Raw genomic sequence first — 24,481 nt, 5'->3', positions numbered from 1 at the left:
TTTAAGCAAAACTAACTCTTTTAATTTTAAAATAATAGTAGGGGATTCGGTTAAAGTAAGAAGCTCTGGTTATATAACTCTTACATCAATTTATTACTGCTGAAGGGAAAATTACAATGGCCATCAAGATCACCGTGAAAATTACATCAAAATGAATCAACATACTGATTAAAGCGTGGACAGGAAAGAAACCAGCAGCGACCCAAGTCGTCGTGTCGACTAAATGTTAAAATATTTTGGTACATCGTGAAGAGCCGTCTGCTCCATGCGAGAAGAACAGAGGAACCGGCTGATATATATATAGAACTGAAAACGCGAGTGTATGACCATTGTAGTTTTGCCACTTTGTAGGAGGGAATAATACGAGTCTCAGTAATTACACTTTATTATGGCCAAAGCTCCTCTGTTCTTGGTTACTCCTGATCTTAATGCTATCAAGTCTAATGTAAAATTTCCTGTGAACGCATATGTGTGTTGTGTCTGATCTCATGTTGTTCGGATTTTCTAGGCAAATCAACATCAACGAATTGCGTGTCTTTGTAAAATCATGATGGGTGTTAAGCTACCTCTGCACTTTCGAAAGCAAAACAATTAAACTTCGTTTGATATAGCATTTTGTTCTCTCTTTTTAATATTGAGTGTATGTGTTTTTGTGTATAGTGAGTGCATTTTTTGATTTTTCCAAAACACACACGTATCTCGTTATTTCCGGTAATTTAATTTCAGGGGCCCATTTATACATACATGAATTACTTTGACGCTACAAGCTAGAGATTCACATATCGCCCTCTCAACATGATTTCATCCAGTTATATCTTTCTATAATATGAAAAGGAATGCTCTGTTTGCTCGACTATCAATTACATCAGACATTTCTTCTTACACTTGTTAGGACAATTAGGACTAACATTTTTATTCGAGATTTTTCTTTTTACTGCATATATTTTTTTAAAAATCAAGGAAAGAAATGCATTTTATGTTTCGGGTTTTATTGATTATACAAAATAATTGATTTTACCGATTTAAACAAAACGATCGCGTATTGATAATCACTCTTAAAATTTGTTTCCTCCTCTGCTCTTTTTAAATATACAATGAATAATTATATAAGCTGCCGAATTCAGCTTGAAAAAACCTCAAATCCTCGGCACGCGCCGTGACGTTTGCTTTCCAGGAAGTTCAAATTGGTGTAAAAACTGTCTAAACATTTACTGCCACCTCTTGGGGCGCCGACCTGGGTTTAAGGTTTTTCATGTTTGTCTCGATCGAGTAGTCAATAAGTAAGAGCACCAGAGATCGCTACATTACAAAACGGAGAAATTAATACTCCTGTCAAACAAATGTTGTCATTGCCACAACATCTATACATACATAAAAGTGAAGCTGGTGCCCATCGTTTTCCTGTTTACTGTCAAAAGTCTCTGCTCGGCCAAACTCTTTTGATATTATATTTACAAACTCAACTGCTTTTATACCAGTCGCGTACTTTTTATTTTGTCTGAAATAATTCTGGGTCAAAGTGCAAAAGTGTAGAGGAAATCTTGAGAGGCAAAAGTGTTATGCGTGACTCTGTGTGCCCTTGCTCCAGGATGATGATAATCCGTACTGCGGCTACGAGTTATACTGCTTTCGTGTTCACTCTTTAAATTTGCGTTTATACATATACAATTGGAATTTGCTACTATTCCCTTATGGACACTCAATTTAAGCCTATTATGGCAAGCACGTACCCCCGTCGCGCACTTAAAAGTAGTTAATAATTTTCGCGCTTCGTAAGGTTGCAAATCCTGTTTTTGTGTGATAGAAGCACTTTTAAATTATGCGTCGAACCCTCAAGCCGAATGAAAAGTGGCAGCTATAAATTCGCAAATTTTCTTTCCCTTTCTTATTGTGAGTGGTTGTGGCGCCCTCGCACAGTATCCTCTATACATATTATCTCATTTTAGCTAAAACGTGGAAATAATTGATGTTTATTATTTGTTTAGAAAAATGGCACAAATTCATTTATGCAAATCGACGATAACTCTTTTTCTCTCTTTCCAAGAAGAAGCAGCGTGATTGAAAAATAGAGACAAATTTGAAACCAAGTGGCAGCAAAATGTGCTGGTTCAATGAAATGTTGTTACACGAGAGACACAATAAGTACAAATCAGTAGATCATCTCTAAACATGCAAAAATACAGGACTATTTTTGTTTTCTTTCTTATTATGAACAATCATAGATGTGAAGCGATCTTACCTATTATTCCTCTGTGTTGTTTTGTCTTGTAAACCCCCCAAAACTGTTATTCGCGCACGCAATTTCAAAATGTCCAGTTTGATCTAATTGTATCTTGTGTGCATAATGAGTTTGATATATTCGTAACCTTAAAATTTACACCCAACATAAAATCTGCGCTATATTGTTTGCATAGAGGTGATCTCTGCGCTCATACATGTGAGTGAGTTTGTGTGAGAGAATTCCCCTTTTTACTCCCCAATGCACAAGGAAATTAGAACGTTTACCAGGAGAGCGTCTCGATTACACATCTGTTGCTTTTGATATCGCTTACTCTTTAGCTTCAAAATATTTGTAAGTTGGATTCTCGTATCCATTGATCTGCATGTTGGCTACGTGGCGTTCCTCTGGTGTTGCAGCCTGGTCGACTTCAATGAAGCCCTGAAACAATTTGTTTAAAATGGTTAAAAACGGGCCTCGCCTCGCCACTTCAATTCGCACCTGGTTCTGAGGAGAACGGGCGTTCCTTCTTCGCAGAACGGCAACACCGACAAGTCCAGCGGCCATGATGGCCACTCCAGCGAAGATCAGAGTGAAGTAGACGCTCCTTCTCTCCCTGTGATACACCTCACGACGGACAGAGAAAGTCTAGAAAAATTGATCATAATAAATATGCTGTAAATTTAAAATTGCTTGACACTGCATATAGTTTGAGATTGTTGACTTTAGTAGGATATTGTTTTTAATAGGAGAAACTTGAAAGTTGACTCACAGGTTCTCCGTGACTGATGTCGTGTGTCTGGGAATGAGCCGGCTTGGGCAGCGGCTCATGCTGGGTGTGCAAGGTGGCTGGGGCCTCTGCAGATGGAAGCGACGAGGGCAGGGCACGCTCCTCCTCGACAATGTCCGAGTCATAGTGCGTGTCCATCTTTTGACTTTCGCCGTGTCGCTGGATTTCCTTCTGCTGTAGTCGCTCAGCCTTGCGCTGCTCCTTGCGCTGACGTTCCATCATCTTCTGACGATCTTTCTCTGAAAATTAAATATTAATCGTTTGTACTTATTTATTTTCCATTATATTTTATATTACCTTCTTGTCGTGCTTGCACTTCTGCTCTGAATTTGTCGAGAATGGCGGCTTCAGAGTCCCTGGACATGGAAAGGAGGGAGCCTGGGGTCTCGTCTTTAGTTCTGAGAGCAGTCAGGTAGTCTTCCATCAGCACTCGGATCTTTGCCGACAACTCAGGGTAGCTGCAATAATAATTAAGAAAAATTATTTTAACGTCGAAAATGCGATGCAATAATTCCAAATTATTGAAATAAAACTAAAACTCACTGGTCAAGCATCAGGAGGGACTGGTTGACCATCTTGTCGATGTCGACGAGGTGCTCCAGGGTGAGACTACGCTCTCGATCAGCCTGGTCAGGGCTGGAGACGAGCAGGTGGCGGTAGTGTGCGATGCTGTGGTGGCGGTCCTTGTGCAGGGATCGCAGCAGCTTCTGCAGGCACTTCTGCACTCGGTGGGTCTGGCGGGAGGAGGGCAAAAATTTAAAAATCAGCACAGAGGAGCTGGAATGAGCACTCACATTTGGTGGATTTTCGCTGAGGGCGTCGGTGTAGCAAGCCATGGCCTCTTTCTTGCGCTCGTTGATGTGCGCCATGACGCGCTGCTGGTGCATTGCAGTCAACTGGTGCTTCTCAGCGTCACCTTCCTCCTCCAAAGCCTGCACCGTCTTCTGGAAGCGCTGGGTCATCTTCTTTTTGAAGTCGTCGGCCGCACGTGGGTCATTCTGACGCATGTCTTGGTAGCGCTCCTCCAGGTCCGACCAGTCCTTCATCACCTGCACAGTGAGCAACTTGAAATTGAGACGCGTGCGCAGCAATCTAACTAACACTTGATTCACGAATCCCTTTTTTCGTGCAATGCTATTATTTTGTTGCTTTTCTTTTCTAGAAATATGCTATCAAACCAGAGAGAGTAAAAAATAACTAGGCGTGAATGACATTCCTCTAAAAGATATATGTTCAAAAATTACTTAGTTACGAAAAACTTAATTCTCAAAATACTCCTCAAAATGAGTGACCCTGTTTATAAAGCCTAAATAATTTATTCAGCTAATTAAATCAAGTTGCACTGAATTGAATAAAAAGCAAACAATGATTTGAAAGCAATGCGCGAAAAATAAAGTAAAAAAGCACAAAGGCAGCGCACCTTGGTGACCTTCTCCCTGTGCATTTCCTCAAGCCGCTGCTGTGCCTCTTTGTAAGCCTGGTGCTCGCCCCGGGGGTCAAAGTGGGTGAAGTAGGGGTCGGGAGTGGGCACCTGCTGGCCGGTGGGCTGCGCGGCCGCCGGCTGGCTGTTGGCCACTGGTGAAGCGCTGGTCGGCGTCGGAGCACCAGGCGCGGCCGTCGAGCTAGCGCCAAAGCCCTGCATGTCGTCGACATCGTCGTCGCCGTCCTCTCCCTCACCGTAGTCGTCGTCTTCTTCGTCATCAGCGTCATCGCGATTCAAAGCGTCGTCTGCATCCTCGTCGCTGTTGTCAGCGTCGTCCTCGTCAGAGGTCGTGCTGGCCGTTCCCTCGAGGCCCAACTTGTCGCTGGACAGCACATCAGCCATCTGACCCTCAGGATCGACTGAGAGAGTCAGGTCAATCGGCTTCTTTGGCTTCATGTTATCTGCAAATAAAATTTACCGTTTTTGGTAAATACAGACTCCTGTTTTGACAAGGCAAATTTAACAGTCCAGCTAATCTGTCGCAAAGATGTTTATAAAAATTAGCTAATCAATAACTTATTTTGCTTAAGATCTGTAATTTATCTGTGTGTTTGAAAAAGAAAAGAAACGTAGTAAAAGTTCTCCTAATAAAATGCAATCCGAATAAAAGTTTCAATCCCTTCTGCACAGAAACTTTGAAAGTACGCATTGCGCCAGGAAGTGATGAAAGCACGCAAATAAAACGAAGGTAGAATAGCAAAAGAAGGGAAAGGATGCTCCGGGGCGTTTAGCAGTTTGTGCGTAAATAAATTTAGAGCGACAACAACGACTTTCGGTCTCTCACCCTTGGCATGCTTTGGACAGCACACAAATTCCACCCCATTGAAGAGGGAAATTCCGCAAGGCAGCAGCATGGCAAAGCTCCGCAGAATCATGTCGCGACTCTGACAGGCCAGGGCGGCCGTCTGGTTCCACAAGGCAAATTCCCAGCATTTGGTCTGGTTGTGGATGTGGTCAAAGAGGCAGGTCTCAGGTACGAGAAGGGCATCGGATTGGAATGGACCCTCTGAAATAAACCAACAGGTCACACATCAGAAACAAAATTTTCAACCATTACAAAAAAGTGCGGGTGGGGTCATCCGCGCAAAATATAATGAATAACATGCGTGAGTCGGTCGTGAGCAGTGCATTTGTACTTAACACAAAGTGGGGGCGATGACAGGAAGCTGGGATTCAAAGGACATTATTCGATTTTTTTGCCATTTGATGAAAAATATATTCATATCTGAAAATATTCTTAATTTCATTTGAGATACCGACCGTCGTTAAATAGGGTGTATTTAAGATTGGGAGCTGGTAAATAAAACTTATTAACAAGGTAAGAGCAGCAGCAAATTAAAATGTGTTTTGCTAGATTAGCACGCAGCAAGCGCCTGCGAAATCGCAAACCATACAACCCGCCCGTCCGGCATGCACGCCGGTTGCATACTTTATATAAAGTATTACTAAGCAGCGCTAAGCACTAATAAAATTATTATTGGTATTTTAACCATACATTTTTTCTTTTTACCCATGTCCAGGAACCGGGAAAGGTACTAGCACGAATGCTGAAACCCGGGTCTCAATAACACCGCGAGCATATAACATGGGCGTACCAGGCCGCACAAGAACCCAGCTCACTGAAGAGCCACATGCCTCCGCACCGAAGACTTTTTTGAAACGCTATAGACATTCGTCCCGTGATGCCAAATCACGCATGCTGGAAAGGTGCAAACCAGCAAGTTGCTAGTCGGCCTAGGGCTATGCAGTTGGCAGGGAGGCTTTCCAGGCGGTCACCCTTCCATCCATCTACCGACAGCACGCATTGTTGCTTAACTTCAATGATCTAACGTGTGTCCAACATGCTACACCCTAGACATTTTTCTTGTTTAGTGATATCATTCCCACCAAAACACAACAAATAATTTACAGTTATCTGTGATTTTCAGTTAATTGAAATGGAACTTTTGCTTAAAGAGTGAATATGCAATTTTCAATCGCAATATAAGGCACCTTTTTTAATTTTGAAAGCATTCCTTTCCGCATTTGAATGAGATCGAATTAAGTCACGAATTTAATGAGAGAATTGTGTTTAAACGATGATTTTTTATTCCCAAGAAAACTAAACACGAGATCTTTTAAAGCTGCCATGGTATCATCTGGTTGCCCCGGAAAAATGTCTCCACACCGACTACCGCCCCTCTCAACACGGATAAGAGTCATATCATTGAGCAAGACGCTCTCGGGATGGTAAAGTCAAGTTTCGCGGCTAATTGATAGCGAGCTGGTGAAATACGCGCCGGGCGTAATAACAGAGAGCAACACGCGTTCTCCGCGTGCAAAAGGAGGGCTTTATTTCATCCGCCCCTTTCCATCCGCGGCTGCCTTGTGTGCGTGCGCGAGTGTTTGCCCGTCGGTGTGTATGGAAACGGGGGCCAGGGCCGCGGCGAGCGGGTGGGGGCGCCGACGAGGGAATATCGATCGGCCTGACTTTTCTGCGCCGCAGCCCGCGCTATCGATTGCCTTTCCACGCAGCTAGCGTGTGCTTTTGCCTCTGCCTCTGCACTCGCTACAAGCTATCCCCAAACAAAAGCTTTCAAAATCAAGACCGGGAAAATAACATTAGCTTTCCGCTCGGGGGAAAATTGCACCTTTCCAATCGTTATATGTACTCCTGCCTTGCGATTTTCTCGGGTGCTTTTCTCTCTTTTTTATTTGGCCATCGTTACGGATGAGATTCTTTATGGAGGGCGAAAAAGGAAAAAGTGATACTACTTTGCAATAAAATATTTTCTTGGGTTTTATTTGAACCAAACCCCAATCCATATATTTTTTCCTAAATGAGTAAAATTAGATTTTACGGTTTAATAGCTCCATTTGATGATACTCAAAGATAATGGTTAGGAACGGAAAGCAACAATTTTCGCAGCACAGTTCGTATCATATTTTTGTTTGTGATTAACTTCCAAGAAGCTATCTGCTCACTCGAGTGTGGGAAAATAATACTAAATATTTCTAATCCTATATTATATTTTCACCACTGATACGACTGACGCTGAATATGCCGGTCTGCATTGTCAATCAATTGATGCGAGTTTCGTAACTACTTCTATTGTGTCGATAAAGCTATTTGCCAATCGGTGGTGAGCTTACCTAAGCAGCGGTAGGGCTTGACCCAACGGGAGATTTTGCATTTCCTCTGGCCTACTTTGCACCAGTTGGGCACTTTAAGGTAGTGGCTCGCCTCCACAATGTTGGTGATGTCCCTCTTTGGATACACCTAAAAGCAAAGACATGAAACTTATAAATTTGATCAAAAAAAATCCTCCACAATATTTTAATAAGCCATCTTTTGTTGAGAAAAAAAATTATGATTAATTTGACAAGAGAATTGACTAGTTCTTCCAAAGCATCGCTCAAGTGTTTAATTTTATTCTTTACTGTGGCGGTGCAACGCAAAATACAAACCTCCAACGTAATAAAAACAATTGATTATTATTTTACAGTGAGTTTTGGTCTCTTTGTCATAATATGTGGATATATGAAATTATTCACGCACTGCCCATTATAGGAAATCACTGAATTTGTAGTCAAATCAATAAGATAAATTTTTGTTTTAAATGTGATAATTTAATTTCATACATTTTCGTAAGCAAAAAAGGAACAGCAACAACTACAACTGCCCAACCATATCAGGATCTCTTAGTAATAAATTTGGATTGAAACTGCGCGTTTGTGCGCCCATGTTGCTATTTGCCGCAGCCCACGTTAGAGCGAGCTACAAAAAGGACATTCATGTAGAGGCCGCCCTCGCACACCGATTGCGACCCATTGTTTAATAATTCAAAGACTATTCGGCGCAAGTTGGGAAAGAGGCGCAGCTCACCTTTTTGCAGTAGTCGAGGACAGCCATCTTGTCGCGCGGACAGATGGCTTTGGTCTCAGGGTCGGAGACCCAATGACCCGTCTCGGTCATATACTGGTTGTGGTAGGTGGCCCTCGGCTCGCACATGACGGCGACCTGCGGCTCGAAATGGGCGGCGGGCACCTCTGACGTCGACGATGGACCGACATTTCCAGCCTGAAACAAAGAGCGGAATGTTGCGTCAAAACGAACGAATTTCGATCAACAGGAAAAAAGACAAATATTTTGGGGTTTGAGAGCTTCCTTTGTCGAAGGGATAAGCTATGTGACAGTGCGGAATTGAGTATCGGTGTTGCCCGCGTAAAATAAAATGGAGATGACAATATTTTTTTGCGATTGCGAGTCGTTTGGTACATTACGCTATAACAGCGAAGGGAACAAAAGAGCGATATGGTCGGACGGACGGCTTGTATCGCTGAGCGATTTCCTATTTACACCCACCGTTGTTGTGGCGCAATACATAACGCCCAAACGGCCGGCTGGCTGCTCCTAGCTTTGCCGACGCACAATAATCAGATTCCACACACAGGATGCAACGACCCGAATTGGTTCCATTGTCAGTTAGATGAACGATTTAATTGAATTCCAAAGCTCGGACATTAATGTAGAATTTCATTTTTCCCATCCAGAATTTATACGAGTCACGGTTGTTCACAGATCACGTGTAAACCCTGTGCTGATAATGCCCGTTTTTTAGCCCTTTAAGTGATGGGGTATGGAACATTTTTTCTTTTAAAATGAAATGAATATAGCTTTATATTATTCCATATTTATACACAAATATCATGTTCAGCTAGTTTCGGCTGCTGGTTGCAGCACTATGTAATTAATGAGTTACAATGGAACATGAGTTACAATTAGAGTTTGTTAGTAAATTTCCATACAACTGAGGAAGCAGCATTTAATTTCAACTAACACGTGTTATTATGACTATCTCGTGTGCCTTCATCGGCATCTGCATCCACCAAAGTTCGAACCATCTTTTTTTAATTATCAACCATTTTTGGCGCTTGAGGTACTTCCGGAGCACTGACGGAGGGTATATATGAGAGTGACGAAGGAATTTGCTTCCGTATTTAATCTGACGGACTCTTGGCTCGATCTATAGTGGTAAGGGAATGCCAAGAACTTTGGCTGGGAGACGGTTAGGTCGGTGGGGCCGAGCACTAGGGTCTCGGGCAACTATTTAGCAGGTAGTGTCGAAAGCAAGAGTCGTGCCTTGCCAACCCTCGCCTCTTTGAAAAAGCGCTCGTTAGGCAGCTGCATCCAGAAGAGAAGAGAGAGAGAAGAGAGAGAGAGAGAGAGAGAGAGAGAGAGAGAAGGGAGTGGACACCTGCTGCCTCAGCATCTCTACCTGCTGCAATCTGGTCACGTAGATAGGCCGGGCACACGATTATTGATTTTACAACCGCGAATATTTGACTCGTTATTATCGGGTAATAAATTTCAGATATACACCAGTTTCCTTTTGCTTGTAAAATAGCGGCACCCTGTTGACGTCTCTTGCTGCGGCTGCGACGCGAATAAGCACTTTGCTTTTTGTATTCACATTTAGAGTACGCAGCTCTGTGGCATGAATGCAGCAGTCAGAATTTTGAAAAATAAGAAGTTCTTGTCCTGAAAAGGCCACCGAAAGAGAAGCGGCAATAAGCACCATCGTTTTATCTCACCAGACGAGCGGACATTCACTTGAAATGAGTGCGGAGGCAAGAGACTTTTCCTCAGCCGGTCGGTGAAAACGAAATGACGTTGGCGAGAGTCCGTGAGAAGAAAAACGAATGTGTATATCTTGCGAACTTTTTACACGCTCCATCTAACACTCCAGGACGAAAACACCTGCCCGCCCCTCTGGGCAAATCCGTACATTTGCGATTCAATTCCTCCGCCGCCGACTGACAAGAAAGTCGCATCTTGTAGGTCTTCTGGAAAAAAGAGCAAAAGAACCTATCCATGGCTGGCAGCTGACGCATGTATTTTATTTCTATCTCTATCGTTCAAAAATCTGGAGGAAATGATGAAAAATCCAATAGCATCCACAGCAATCCGAAAAAGCATAAAACGGAAAGTCTTAATTTAAATCATGTATATAATCATTTTGAAAGCTTCTCCGCCTCAACCAATTTTCGCCAGCTGCTGCAGCTCATAACCGAGTTGTGCGTGACTAATAATTATCTTGGGCGCGCTTCGTCTCACAATTAAAGTTGCGCGACGAGCAGTATAAGTTTATCGTCAAATTGAATCGTGAATTGCAGTTTGTAACGAGGGGGTTGGACCGATAAGACGAGTCAAACTTCCGCAACAATGGCCGCTCATTAGACACTGGATGCTTGCGTACAGTGAATCGTAATCAAGCCGATAGAATTAAACAGAAATGGGACACGACGATGGGAGAGAGCTCACCTCCGGCGCGACTCGGTTTAATATTCACGAAACGCGCAAAATGCCTCTTAATGCAAATCACAAGGGATCTTTGCAGCATTTCTGTCCGATTGTTTTACTTTATGGCGCTACGTGATACTGCAATGCGATACTGTTGTACACACATTTACTCCTAGCGATTGTGGTTTTTTCGCTCTTCTCCCCCTCCAACCCCTATGGCGGAGGAAGCTAAAGTTGAGCAGATTTAAGAGTTCTTCGTGGGGAGCTACCCAAGTCTGAGAACGAGAATTGTTTCGAAACACATCGCCACTAAAAGTGCTAGACTAAACTTAACTTTCGAAATTCCACTTCCATCCAAAATTCTATTGGAAACGTGTACTTCACGAATATTAGAAAAAATGGAAATATTTCTGGTAGTCCCCGGCGAGTTCAAAATTTACCGGTTGATTGCCAAGACCTTTTCTTTGAAATATCAGTGCGTACAGCAGAATAAATCAAAATAATCTAGATTTTCATTAAAATGTTTCTCCGCAATATATTTTATCTCAATCTAGAGCTGGTATGACTTTTTGCTCTGCTTCTCTAGCTTTTGTTAATTAAGGATGACAACAAGAGAGCTAACATGCAACCCTGTGGGTAAAAACATATTCGAGGCAAAAGAGCCCTGTCTAAATTTTATGTTGTCTAACAAAGCCAGCCTCTGGCGCTTTTTACGCGTAAAAAGAGGTCCCGCAGCTTAATTAGCTCTGTCCCCACATCATCAACGGGTGCCACAATTTGGTTTAAACTTTGGACCCCATGTGTAGGTGAATTATATTGAACCAAAGAAAGCGCGGATTCCCTGCAGATTTCGTATTACAGAGGCATGATTCACTAAAGCTGAAATATTGAGAACGTGCGGCTGAAAGAACTGTCAAAACCACTTTTTCGCAGCGACAGCAGGCCGCCTTAACGCTCTCCAAATTTTCCATGGCTGATGACGGGCGGGTGTGGAGCTTACGCAGAGAATAATGTTCGCACGCTACGGATAAACGGCCGTCAGAGAGGAGAGGCGCGCTTCGAGTTAATCAGGCTCGCCAAATTCTATAGTGCGCACGGAGAGCGGACAAACGAAGGCTCAATCTTGAAGGGTATAGCTCCCTATTTGCCTCTCGCCTCCACTATTTAATATTCCAGCCAAATATGGGGGGTCTTGTGTGCTGGAGACGAAAATTGGCATTCGGAGCCAATTTCTTGTTCCAGCCGGTTGAGGAGACAAATTGGCACGAAAATGAAAAACGAGGGCGTGAACTCAGCCCAAGCGCTGTTTCGTGTGATGGGTGACTCAGCGTTTTTCCGCTGTTTCTTGCATGGAAAAACACTAAATCACATCGTATCAGCAACTAGGTCTTCCATCTACCGTAGGGAAAAAGTGCAGGGCTCAAAATATTGAAACTAAAATTCACAATGACCATTTGAAAACAAAAGAATCAAGTTTGATGCTAGATATTGCGTCCAGATATTATGGCAATCTATTTTTATTACTTAATAAATGGCCTCTAACCGCGAGAAAATAAAGTTGCGTTGAACCTATTTGAATCCTCTAAACCGACTGAGATATATGCTTTTCATTTCAAACGTATTTCCCATCGAAGCCAGGCTTTATCTTTGAATTTATTTTACGGCCTTCCAGCAGGCCCACGCACTAGCACACAACATATATATATATTGGCGCGGTCGGCCTGCACTTGCAACGCTCACAATTCATAAACGGGAATCGGCCGCTCGCTCTCGCTTTGTTCCAAGCCCGAATAAATCACCTCGATTTATTGACACCCGGAGCCGCAAACGAATAAAATCCAACCACGCAAAATTGAAGCACGTTTTTCATTGAGCCCGACGGGAAAAAGCGTTGCTCATGGAATCACTAAAATGTTGGTCTGCTGTCAGATTTGTTTACTCAAATAACATATTTAACGATGTGTTCAACGGAATCAAAAATATAATTTTCATATTTTTATTGACATTTTTTTTTTCAAAAGAATAAAATTGTAATCAAGTGAAGATCTCGAAAGATTCTGTTCGCTAGACAGAAGTGAAATAAAGGAAAAATCATTCTCATGGGCAAAATTTCGCATCTGGCGCCATCTACGCAAAAGGCGAATTAGTCAGCAGTATGAGGCGAGAGGGCAGGCTGCTGGATTGCGTCAGCATGTCAAGCGATGAGCCGGGTCCGCGGGGAGCGGCTCGTTCAATTGTCCCAGAGAGACGATGAATTTCAAATGCGCGCGACGGCAACCAAATGAGACGACGCTCGACCCTTTCCGATTCGATGGCTTTGCACTGAGCCAGCAAAAACACTGTTTGCCAATTCAAACGTTTCTTTAGATTTCTGCCGCTGCTTCTTTGTGAGTCTGCCGGTGTTAATTGCTTGACAAATAAAAGTGCATTTATGATTGCAAACAGTGCTTTTCGTATTTTTGCGTCGATTTTTTTATCTTTATTTCAAAAAGTGAGATTTCAATCGCATGGGTTTTACCCTCCAACACTCATAAAATTAAAACAATGATAATAATACATGGTTCTCACATACTTCAATGTACCAAAAATAGACATAATTGACTTTAACCCGTTTTCCTTTTACAAATTTAGGATTTTAATTGTTGTTGATTTGTAAAATAGGAATAGGAAAGGAATTGCGGCATAAAATATTATCAGCAGCCGGTACTTTCATTTCAGGCCTTGGCATCAACAGCAGAAGAAGGAACAAACGACTCTCCGTCTCACTTCAGGTTACATGCTCCCCCCAGCAAGTTGTGCACTTGAGAGCGCATTCGCATTTTATTTTCATTCTGGGTGCGTATGGCGTGAGTATTTGAGGGCCAGGAATGACTCATCGTCGGGCTCCGGCGGCATGCGCGCGTCATTTTCCCTCTCTGCACTAACACACCGGCAGCGGCGAAAATTCTATTGATTTTCCGGTGGCAAACTCGCGCTGTGTGGGTCGGCCGTGCGCATATAAACTCACACACAGAGAGACGGGAATTACCGCGCGTTTCCTCTGCCTATCGATGCAAATTTGGATCAAATTGGCACTGCCGGCGAGTCGCGCGTTCATTAGCGATAGTGACAATTTACACCATGCGACCGTCGACGAGTTGCGTGATGGGAATTTGGGAAAACCTCTATTTGACTTGGTGTTGAGGAAAAAACACACCATGATCAGCTCTCACAAAGAAAAAATTTGTTTCGGTCACAAGTGCATTGAATTCAATTGATTAAATAGCTAAAATAACTCGTGGGGTTTGATTTTTTATCTCGAAAGAGAAGCCACTAAACCATTAAACAGATAATTTTTGTCTAGTGGGTAAATGATGCTGAAATCCTGATTACAACAAACTAAACTGCTCAAAACCGCAATGGGAGGTGCCTAAACATTTTTAATGTAAAATTTTCTTATCTTTTTAGATTAAAGGCAGCCGCATTTTAATTAAAATTCATCCCATATTGTTTGCTCAAATAGACTTCCCCCCGACTTCACCATCGCAAACAGCGAAGCATTGTTCCCCGAGTAATTTATTGCCGGCTGCATACAAAATTCGCTTGAAAATTGATGACGGCCATTAAGCAGCCGGGCAGATAGATGGATGGCTTGGCAGAACGCGATTTTGGGTGATTAAACGCGCATTTCCCGGACAATAACTTGGCTCGATTTACGGCTATCTTCACACAGCAGATAGTGTGTACACGTGGAATGCGACTTTGCACCTGCCTCTGCACCAAGAGGAAATTTTCCTTCCGCCGTCGCGAAAATGCAAATGAGGCGGCACAAAGTGGCGAGAATGAATTGCCGGCAAGACGTTGGTTCATAAGTTTGACAGGCAGCTTGTTCACGAAGTTTGCCCGGCGAGCAGAAATTGCTCCAACAAGTTGCTCTTGACTGCGTTTCCCGAAAAAGCGTGATTAATGGATTTTAGCACGACGGGTATCTGATTCGGAATCAGTGTCACCAGCAAGCGTCACTGCCAGAGAAATTAATCTGAAATCGTTAAAATCGATGATGAGGAATCAAACTCTGAGGCGGAGGGCCCGTTAAACTGTTGTAAAGAAATCATGAAAGGTGCAAAAAACCGGTCCCTATAATCAATTAGGAATGTCTAAAAATAAGGAGAGAGAGATGTCAATGATTTTCCATTGTGATTGATTCAAATCCAACTAATAAAATAATTCATCTGCAACACACAACAACAAATAAAGCTAACATAATTGAATATATTTTAATTTTGAAATATGAATCCACTTATAAATTTTTAGTATTTTAAAGTTAACTACTAAAAAATCGAATAGTTTTCCTTGAATAGATTTTAGGACCGATTCAAATCCAAGCGTAGATTTGAATTAGCATTCTGATGGTGGCCGAGTTTTCACGCCTTGTAAGCTTTCTACGCTCAGTGCATATTTAATGCTTAATTTGCCGCGCTCTTGTAATACTTTGTCACATAATTATGTTCAGGGATTATCAAGGCGCGTATATATTTTGCGGTTTTGGAGCACCGAGGGTCGCGCTGGAAAATTGTCTGCAAATTTAACCACACGCCCCACTTTTGAAACAAAGGCCACCAGGGAAAAATGAGAAAAGGCTTTTACATGCGGCTTTAATTTACAATGGCCGGGAGCGAACTTATTTTCATCTCGGTGACAAAGAATTCTCAAAACAGAATCTCTTTCCCGGATTTTGATGGAACTTTTTTGGGTGGCAGAGAACAAAAGTCATTACTTTAACCAAGAGAGAATTCTGTTTTGGCTCCCTAAAATCTAATTTCCTTGCCTCGCATGCAGAAAGATACGCAGATGGCAAAATAAATTTCAAGCGATATTTTATGTTTATCGAAATAATCTTTTACTGGAGTGAAAATGATGGTTTGCAGCATCTGCAGACAATCCATTGCAATTTCCAACTCCGATAACGATCATTTTTCAACAATTTGATCGGAATTAGACAAACTGATGCAGTATGTATATTGAACGCGCAAATCGAGAATTATGACGCGATACAAAGCCGCAGAAAAGTCCCACGAGAAGAGCAATATTTGATTGGAAAACCTGTAAATCAGCACTGCAGTATTTTAACGGTACAGTTTGCAGGATTAAATTAATCCCTTGCAGAGAAATTTCACAGCTGAAAAGTCAGAGAGAGTTATTATTTTAAACGCAGGTTGAAATGGGACGAGAGAAAACGGCCGCACCAGGGAATTTTCGGGCTTTGCATTGCAAGCAAACACGGCTGTGACAATTTCACACACGGGCAGATTAGTTTATTATACGCCTGTACATCACAAATGAGCGGCCAAAACGACACACGCACATGCCTGCTGCTCTAATTTAAATTCGGATTATGACGGCATCATTCCCATGTTTCTCTGACCCAGGCTATAATTCCGCTTTATTGTGAAACGCCCAATTCAATTCTCGAATTTGCAGCCCCCCTAGTGTAAAAAAACGAGTGACAATAAACAACAACAAGCATATTTCTCAATTCCAAATTTTATCAAGGGAAACCAGGAACGGACATATAGGATTGGATATTTTTTGAACCCTATGACAAAGGAGAAGGCGAAATAAATTCAATAGGGCATTTTTGTTGTGACATAATAAAAATCATTGAAGTGGTCGAATTTAGGTGTGCAAAACAGCAGCAAACTATCTAATCCTGAATATTAATCTGCAACGTCCAATGAATCATCCTTTTCTGTGCACTAATAACAGCCACTTCAAGACCGGCAATTTTCACATTTCCCATCGGAGCTAAAAGATTTTTTGTGGCGGGAGTTTTAACGTGTTTGTGAGTGTTTTTTTAGCTTAGGCTGTGTACGACTCGACGATTCTTTGATTGCCGACGTTTCAGTGACCTGATCACTTTGTACATGTGCCTTTTTACTCTTTTTGATATATGTAAATGAGCAGAATATTAAAATATTCCAGTCCGATATTCAGCTTTGTCCTCCTGGACAAGGGTATTAGATAACTTGTTTGCTTGATGCGTCGCCCTTTCTTATATGCTTTTTATTTTGACTTTGACTAGGATACATTAATGTATTAATGAATAATTGTGAGAGTAAACAAAAATTAAAGCCTAAAATCCAATTGTTTGTGACGCTGGTTTAAGATAGGAGGTGTAGGGGCAGCAACGAGGCCGCAGTAATTTAATTCTTTACCCTTTTGCCAAACGGGAAAGCGGGACTGCAGCGGAAAAGCGCCGCTTATGCTTCCTGCTCTGGGGGAAAACAACGCGCCGCATTTTGCAGGGTTAACGCACTACGGCAAGTCGCTGTTCCGCAACTGTGTTCCTACCTTCTGAAAATAAAAGAAACCGTTTAACTGCGTTTCTCTGCCACACAAAAGTGCCCCTTCAAAATGTGCTGAAGAGATACTTTTATAATTACTACTTTATTTTTTCTGAGGAGCGAACGTTAGCGCTGCAGAACAAATAATTTTTTATATGAAGGGGAGTTAAGATGGCACCAAAAACTTCTTGGCGCTATAGAAAATTGAAACAACATGCTGGTTTGAACGTTTAGAAAAAGGCCGTTCATTGAAACAATTATTTACCAAAGGAACACTGTGCAGATAAATTGACACTGTACTCTCTTTTTTTGTTCGAGGAAGGCTGCGAAGAAAATTGAGCTAAAAAAAGGAGTTGATGAGACTTGGGAAAAAGGTACGCACACCAGCCAGAAAAAGGCTACGCGGTGAAGATCATTGTGCGGCAAAAAAAGCTTTGTCTTGGCTTAATTTCTCGTGCAAGCGGAATTATTTGGTGGGCGCTGCTTGCCTTCCACATTGGAAAAATTCCGGTCTCGCTTGCCGCTGAGCGAGTTAATTGAATTCCGGTTGGATGCAGCGCGGCACCGTCATGAGGGCGCCCCCGCGGCCATTGTGTTTCTCTTTATCAGAGAACTCAGCCCCGGCCGGCGCTAGGGGCTGCTGCGATCAAGCTTTCAAGACGCGAACAAATCTAATTAGCCAGAGCAGAAAGCGGCCAGCGCACACTATATCAAGCAAAGTGCAGCAAACAAAAAACCTTGGGGCGACGCGCATCTCCATTCCAGGTCCCGTCCCCTCGCAGGAAACGCGTGCAGACGTTCACTATGTTTGCATTGTCCATCACCCCCGGCCTTGTTTGCTTGTTTATGTCCAGTATTTAACGTCAAGGCTCAGTGCCACTTATAGGACCAATATTTTAGCTCTTATGACCTCACTTGAGGCTTAATTGCTCATTGTATTGTCTTTCGCAGCCGGACCTTTTTGAACTCCTCCTGACGGAACCATTTGATTCAAAATGAAAGCTAATATCAAGTTGACTTATTTTTAGATGCGCATTGTGCGACGTGATGCGCCGAAATTTTCAGACTTAATATGCTTGCACAATCAATATCATGTGTTGTGACAACAAAGTGGGCACCCAGAATTCTCGTCACTCTATCCCTGTCCTGATATTTTTATCAAAGCCTCTCTGTGAACTCATATTTTTTTATTATTGTTACATAAATAATTTATTTTTTAAATAGTGTCAGTCCAAAGTAGTTTCTATTATAACGAAATTATTGATTTGCATTTCAGATTGAACATATGTATGAGGACTTATGCATTTCCCGTGTCATCCTGTTGCGGACAAACTGTACTGCAGCTGCTCTGAGTGAGAGGAAATCATCTTGTTATCAAGATACAAAGCAAAATGTTCGCACTTCATCCGCAGCGCAATCAGAACTTGCCTCTTGACGAGGTAGGTCATTAAAAATGCATCGGGCGGGTCGGCGGCTGCCAATAGCTGAGCAGATTTGTACATTTTGTGCCAAGCCAGACAGAGGGCACGTGCACACCGGCCTCTGCATCGTCTCTTTCGCCTCAATAATACATAAATTGCCCGCGGACTGCGCGCCCCTAATGCAGCATGGTTCGCCATTCCGGTCACATCCAGCCACTAGATTTTTGCCCCACCGAAATGGGCTCATTTTGTGCATGTGAGCGCGCGCAAGACGAGAAGAAAAGTGATGATAATGCGATGCTCCCCCGGAGAAAGCGAGCTATTTACTTACACGGCCTGATTTATAAGCAGGCGTGTTTTCCTTTTTATCCTTTTGTCGGGGTAAAAGGATATGAGTGGGGTGAGCGAAGAATTTCTGTCGGCCCTCTTTTTTACTCTTTGGGGACCGCGTCTTGAATTCCTGCCAAACACAGGACCGTAAAATTTGCAAACAAAAAGCGCGGAATTAGGACGAGGAAAACTTTCGGCACAAAAACATAACAGACTATTTATTTTTCTTTGCATGACTTTAAGGCTCGCAAAATAATGTAAATTAACTTTTACTGCAGATAATTCAGAAAACCAAAGTGGAATTGGAATTTTTCGGAATTGTCTGTCGTGTTAGTGGACTAGTGCTGGACCAGCGCATTTTAACGTCATCTGAGCTCACGATAGCAACTGTTACAGTGGCTGATTGTTGGATTTTCCTAGTGATGGCAATCTTAACTTACATCGAAAATTTGGCAAAGTACTTATGCTCTCCAGCGCTTGCCCCCTAACGAAGGGGCCGAATAAAAAATTCTAAAAACCACTCCGTCACTCAGATTTTTTGGCAAAAATATTAAACAATTATTTTCTTTGACGTGTTTGTCATGTAAGCACAAATCCGCAATTTTGCAAAAAAATGATTCCTTCAATTCATACAGGATGGTATTATATCATTTTGGAACAATTCAGCCCTTCGCCAGTCGATTCTTCAACTGCTCAAGCCGATACAATTTTTCTTAACTTTTTACCAAGTGTCTGTGTGATGGAATATCAATATACAAAAGAAGTTGACTTGCAAAAAAATGACTGCAAAAATCTTTTTAAATTAAGCAGTAGTTCACGATCAATATCCTCTGGAGTTTTTGGCGGAGACCAAAGACTCCCAAGGCTAGTCACTCACTTCTTGGAAAGCATTAAATTCTCCTGATCGACTATTTGCCTACACGGGATTAAATTGATTTATTGGTAGTCGGAAAAGAGCCTCAGGCAGAGAGAACGTGCGCATTCGATAAAGCATTCTCGTCGTCGAATTGAGGCTCCCTTTCAACCCTTTGAATTAAATTTCGCCCGGCTGAAAGGCAATTTCGCGACAGGAATGAACGCACGCATGGCAGGCGAGCGATAATCGCAATATAATGATTTCACCTGCATCCCAACCCCTGCTGTGCGTATAGGCTGCAGAGCGCCTGGAGCCGGTCGTAATCAAGGATGCTGCTCGCGGAAACATGAAAGACACTTTTCCTCCACTATCGCAGCCTCAGCTAACAACATCACAACAGCCACGACAGTGTGCGTATTAATAACATTAAACTGGCTCAGGGCGGAGCTAGCCAAACTCGAAATGCTCATCTCGGCTCGCAAGAAAGCAAGCCTTCCTTCCTCCCTGATATCATTCGTCAAACATGAGCAAGCGACGTGGAAATGTATTTGATTTCCGAGCAGAACAAAGATTTGCTCTGGCGAAATTGAGTGTGCGAATCTAAGTTGCACGTTTAGATCTTAATTTACAAATATTTGAACTGCGCGTTACCTCCCGATTTATATATCTCTGTGGTGACGACTCCATTTTCAACCGAATTTCGCACACAAAAGGAGTGTCACTACATTCCGCCGTGTTGCATTTTTCCAATTGATTGAGAAATTGGCGCCATTGCAGAGACAAGGGCAATTACCATACTGCAGCGGCTAGAACGTTGGGGTGAGGCTGCACAGCGCAAAGTGTATATCTTGAAAGCATGAGAAGAAGAAGCTGTTCGTCGGTCGCGGCGGGCACATAGGAGATAAGTGCTTTTGTGACGTCACACAATAGCACCACCACCTCGACAACAACCCTTTGTAAACCACTGCAGTGAGTGGGACACGCCTGCCTGCGAGAGAGGCTGCTGCACCGACCAACTTATTAAAACCCGGCGTGATTTCGGCCCTGCTGACGAGCTATAGCCTCACCAGCCGAGTTAATGAACTTTCCGCCCCGGCTCGTCCGACTGAGTCAGCTGCAATTTGTCCGCCAATCCATCTCGCGCCACTTTGGATTTCGAGGATGATTTTTTTGGTGCCGCACTGCAAAAATTAATGAGGCGGCTGCAACGAGCGACGAGTTGCCGTTGTTGGCGCGCCGATGTAATTACCGCGCGCTTAAAATGTCGTTAATTTCGTGGCGTAGTAATGTGCTAAGCGGCGGTAAATAATTCAATTTAAGCGCCACCCTTGCAACTTTGATGCAGCCTTCTTAATTGCATTGTTGAGAGGCCGACTCACTGAGAGGCAGGAGAGTTAGAAATTTGTTTTCCATCCTTAATGTTTGCAAAAAGCGTCGTAAATTCAATTTAAACTTTATTTCCCCGCATAGCCATTACGTTTGCTGGCTTATTTGCTGCTGGAGCCGGACTGCGCTACGCATTTCGCATTGAATATCTTGTTTTTAGAAAAAGATTCAAACTCAGAATATGCCCGAATTTTACGGCAACGGCAGCTGGATGCTTATGGCAAAAACATTTCTTTCAAACGGTTTGAATGGAATCGGAATGCTGTGTGCAGCAATTTATCACCTCTATATTGTTCATTGAAAGCTACAATGCCTAATCCAAAAAGAAAATAAGAATTAACATTTTCCAAGTCTCAACAGGAAATGCTTTCAAAACTGTGGAGCTATTTTAAGCGACTTGCTCCCCCTTATCTGTTAAACTCTCGGAATGAAAAGAGTCAAGTCGTAAACTATCTCAGGTAAACATTGCCAGTCAGCATATATTCCATATCTCTGCGTTTAGTTTCCCATGCGCGCACCTCGCCCTCCGAACTTGATTCCCTTATCAATTATACCTCCTCCTTTATTTCCAGATGCTATATACATAAATCATCTTAATTTGAATAATGTCCTATTCATTTCAAAACTTCCAACTTTTGTTCCCAGCTGAATACCGTTTGATGTAAATCATTACCATTGTGCAGTGGAAAAGAATCCTGAGTTAAAAAAACAATACACGACGTGGATTAGTATTCCACAAAGCTCAAAGGGTTTAGAAATGATCCTGTTATTTCAAATCTAACGATTTTAAAATTATAGAAACACATCATGCGGTAAGCTTTTGAATTTTTTTTTCTTTCGATTCGAATTTAATCAAGAATATTAATATATAATTCAAGAGATTTGGGCCCCCGTCTGTGGTTTGAAGGAGCATTTCACCACACTGTGACACCAAGTGAACTTGTCGATATGATGATTCCTTTTTCGTCACAGCAAAGCAAAGAAAAGGCGATCAATTTCTTGAACGCGGAGGATCTGGCGCGGTTCCCTTGACACTTTTCTTCAATTCACGACACTCTCCGCTCGACTTTGTAAGCTCAATCGATCAGAGCTAGCTCGAGTTTGGCCTAATTGCTCTGTCGCTCGGTATAAAGCGACTAATTTTACTTGCGAGATTAATATGTAATTATCCATGACTGCGAAGTTGAAGTTACAACAACCAGCGCCTTTAACTCAGCACTCGCGAATAGAAATCATTTGCCAACTCGGCTCTCACGTTTCAAGATTCTGCGCAGCAGACTTTTCGTTTTTGTTTCCTTTTGTATTGTGTTCCCCCATAAGCAAAATTGAAATAGGTTTTTAAGTTGTTGTTTGGCTTACGAAAATGCCTATTTTTCTGTACAATCGCTGATATATTATCCAAATGATATATTTTTTCTGATCGTGATCATATATTTAAGTAAATTTCGCAAAAAAACCCGAACACGGTCGATTTTCCGCTTTAGAATTATTTGAAACAAATGAGTTTAAAGAGCCCTCGGTTTATATTATAATCATCAAGGATAGAAGCGGCGAAATTGGAATCAATGTGCAGACCCAGTGCGCGAGATTCTAAGAACTAAATATTGTTCGTGATGCTGCAATCGCCGCAAGTGATTTGGCTGTCGGTTACTCCATTATTGACTTTGAACCCACCAGGGAAGTCATAGAAGTGTGCAATCGTCAGCTGAATGTTGCGAACCTTTTTTCCATCCGGAGACGTCTTGCGAAGCTAAAAGGGCCTTGTTCGTTTCTGCGTGACGCCGAATTACGCAAAGGGCGTGCCGCGCATATTAATAATCGGATAATGTTGTGATTTGCTGCTTGCGGTGAGGATTGGGCTGTACAAACAACAAGCTTCGAGAGTAGAGGGCGCAAATCTGCGGTTTCAGTGATATTCTAGGCGCAGACCGCAGAACCTGCAGAGCTGCAAACCTGCCTTTTCTCCCTTTTAACCTGGCTGAGCGTGTGAAAGAGTAGAAACGACGGATGACTGGCTCATGGCTGCACAAGCAAAGAAAAGCGGCGCAAATTCAACACCAGTCTTTTCAATGCAATAATTTCATGTCAAAGGTAGAGCCATGCACAAAGTACTGGGGGGTTGAAAGTGAAAAGTGTCGGCGCTTTTCAGCATCCACTCAATACCTGCAGTTGAGTTGATACGGAATTTTGGTACTGCCATGTTTGTAAAATACATAAAACGCGGATCAAAGACAAAGGTTTAGTTCCAAATTTAGATTTAGTTATTCAAACGGGTTGCACACATTTTCATAACATTACTCGGGTTAAAATTGACCCACGACATTTTCCGGACAATTATTTTTAATTGTAGTTGTCGACTTTTCCAAGAAAAGAACATTTTCAAGGTGTGGGGTCGGCATTGTTTGCAACGACTTGGATTTCTTAGAATTGCACATTTCTTTACACAGTGCGTGCTCGAAAAGAACCATTAACGGTCTGCTACTTTAATTTTTAAGATCACTAACTGTAAAGTACGAGTCTGTCAAATTTATTTAGATAGCTTGTAAGGCATCTTACAAATCTTGAAAATCGCATTCTTGAATTTGTCAAATTAGTGGCTGCTACTGTCACCGCATAATTTTTTTTATCAAAATACTGCTGCGTTCTAAATTTTTGCTCTTTTTCCCGTTCATATAATATTTTATCTCACAGAATGGACCCAACATATTAAAATTTTATATAAATAAAAATGAACCTGGTGTAGACGCTAAAAATCTAAAGTTAATTATTGTTTTGAGTTTTGTTTCTCTAAAAGGACCACTTGTTCTTTGGTCTGCCACCCACACGGCGCGCGGTGCACCTGTCACATTGCGCTGCAAAAACGCGAATTTGCTTGGCTGATCCGGCTAAATGAGTAGCCAGTCGGGCCGAAGAGGGGGCGAGGAAGAGCTTTTCCTCGGAAAAGGCTGACAGCAGGCGTTCGGAAAAGAAGCTGAGAGGATCGATGGGCGGGCGGACGGCCGCGGCGAGAAGCGCATGAAGTGCGGCCCCTATCGATCTCTGCGCTCTCAGCGCGGCTAGCCGCGGAAAGAGCTGGAAAAGGGACACTCACCTGGACCGAAGGCCCTCGGACGGCCAGCACGAGGCAGCAGAGCACTAGAGCCCGGTTGCTCAGTCCCAACATGGTGAGCCTCCGCAGGGTCACTCGATCTTGTGTGCGTTTCAGAAGCAGTAGTTCCGAAATGTGCGGCGCCCGTTCACACTGCAGTGCTCGTCTTCGTCGACTCCAATGCAGACGAGTAGAACTAAACTCGGCCTCGGCGCAGAACTGATGACCGGCCGAGCCCTCGCCGCCTGCAAACAGTACATCAACGGTCCGCGCACGGCGCTGGCGCGTGTGTCGCACTTACCT

At 42.7% G+C, this 24,481-nt stretch overlaps 1 protein-coding gene across 3 annotated transcripts; it reads right to left on the bottom strand.

The window, feature by feature from the left end:
- Window positions 1-69: 69 nt before the first annotated feature.
- Appl (amyloid-beta-like protein) lies at window positions 70-24,401 on the bottom strand. Of its 3 annotated transcripts, none has more exons than XM_065491038.1 (11): window positions 24,182-24,401; window positions 8,357-8,551; window positions 7,624-7,750; window positions 5,276-5,497; window positions 4,429-4,892; window positions 3,803-4,048; window positions 3,552-3,742; window positions 3,306-3,466; window positions 2,991-3,247; window positions 2,720-2,866; window positions 70-2,659 (listed from the first exon to the last, which is right to left on the bottom strand). In XM_065491038.1, the coding sequence occupies exons 1-11, from the start codon at window positions 24,251-24,253 to the stop codon at window positions 2,549-2,551; spliced, it is 2,193 nt and encodes a 730-aa protein (XP_065347110.1). In that variant the 5' UTR covers window positions 24,254-24,401; the 3' UTR covers window positions 70-2,548. The 3 variants fall into 3 exon arrangements, with proteins under 3 accessions (XP_065347110.1, XP_065347109.1, XP_065347111.1); XM_065491037.1 differs by having other exon boundaries at window positions 3,803-4,057; window positions 24,182-24,400; XM_065491039.1 differs by lacking the exon at window positions 5,276-5,497 and having other exon boundaries at window positions 3,803-4,057.
- Window positions 24,402-24,481: the final 80 nt, after the last annotated feature.

This window comes from Cloeon dipterum, chromosome 4, assembly GCF_949628265.1.
Source record: "Cloeon dipterum chromosome 4, ieCloDipt1.1, whole genome shotgun sequence".
In the NCBI taxonomy this organism is placed as follows: Eukaryota; Metazoa; Arthropoda; class Insecta; order Ephemeroptera; family Baetidae; genus Cloeon; species Cloeon dipterum.
Note: the sequence above shows the minus strand (reverse complement) of the source record. Positions and strands in the feature narration are given on the sequence as shown.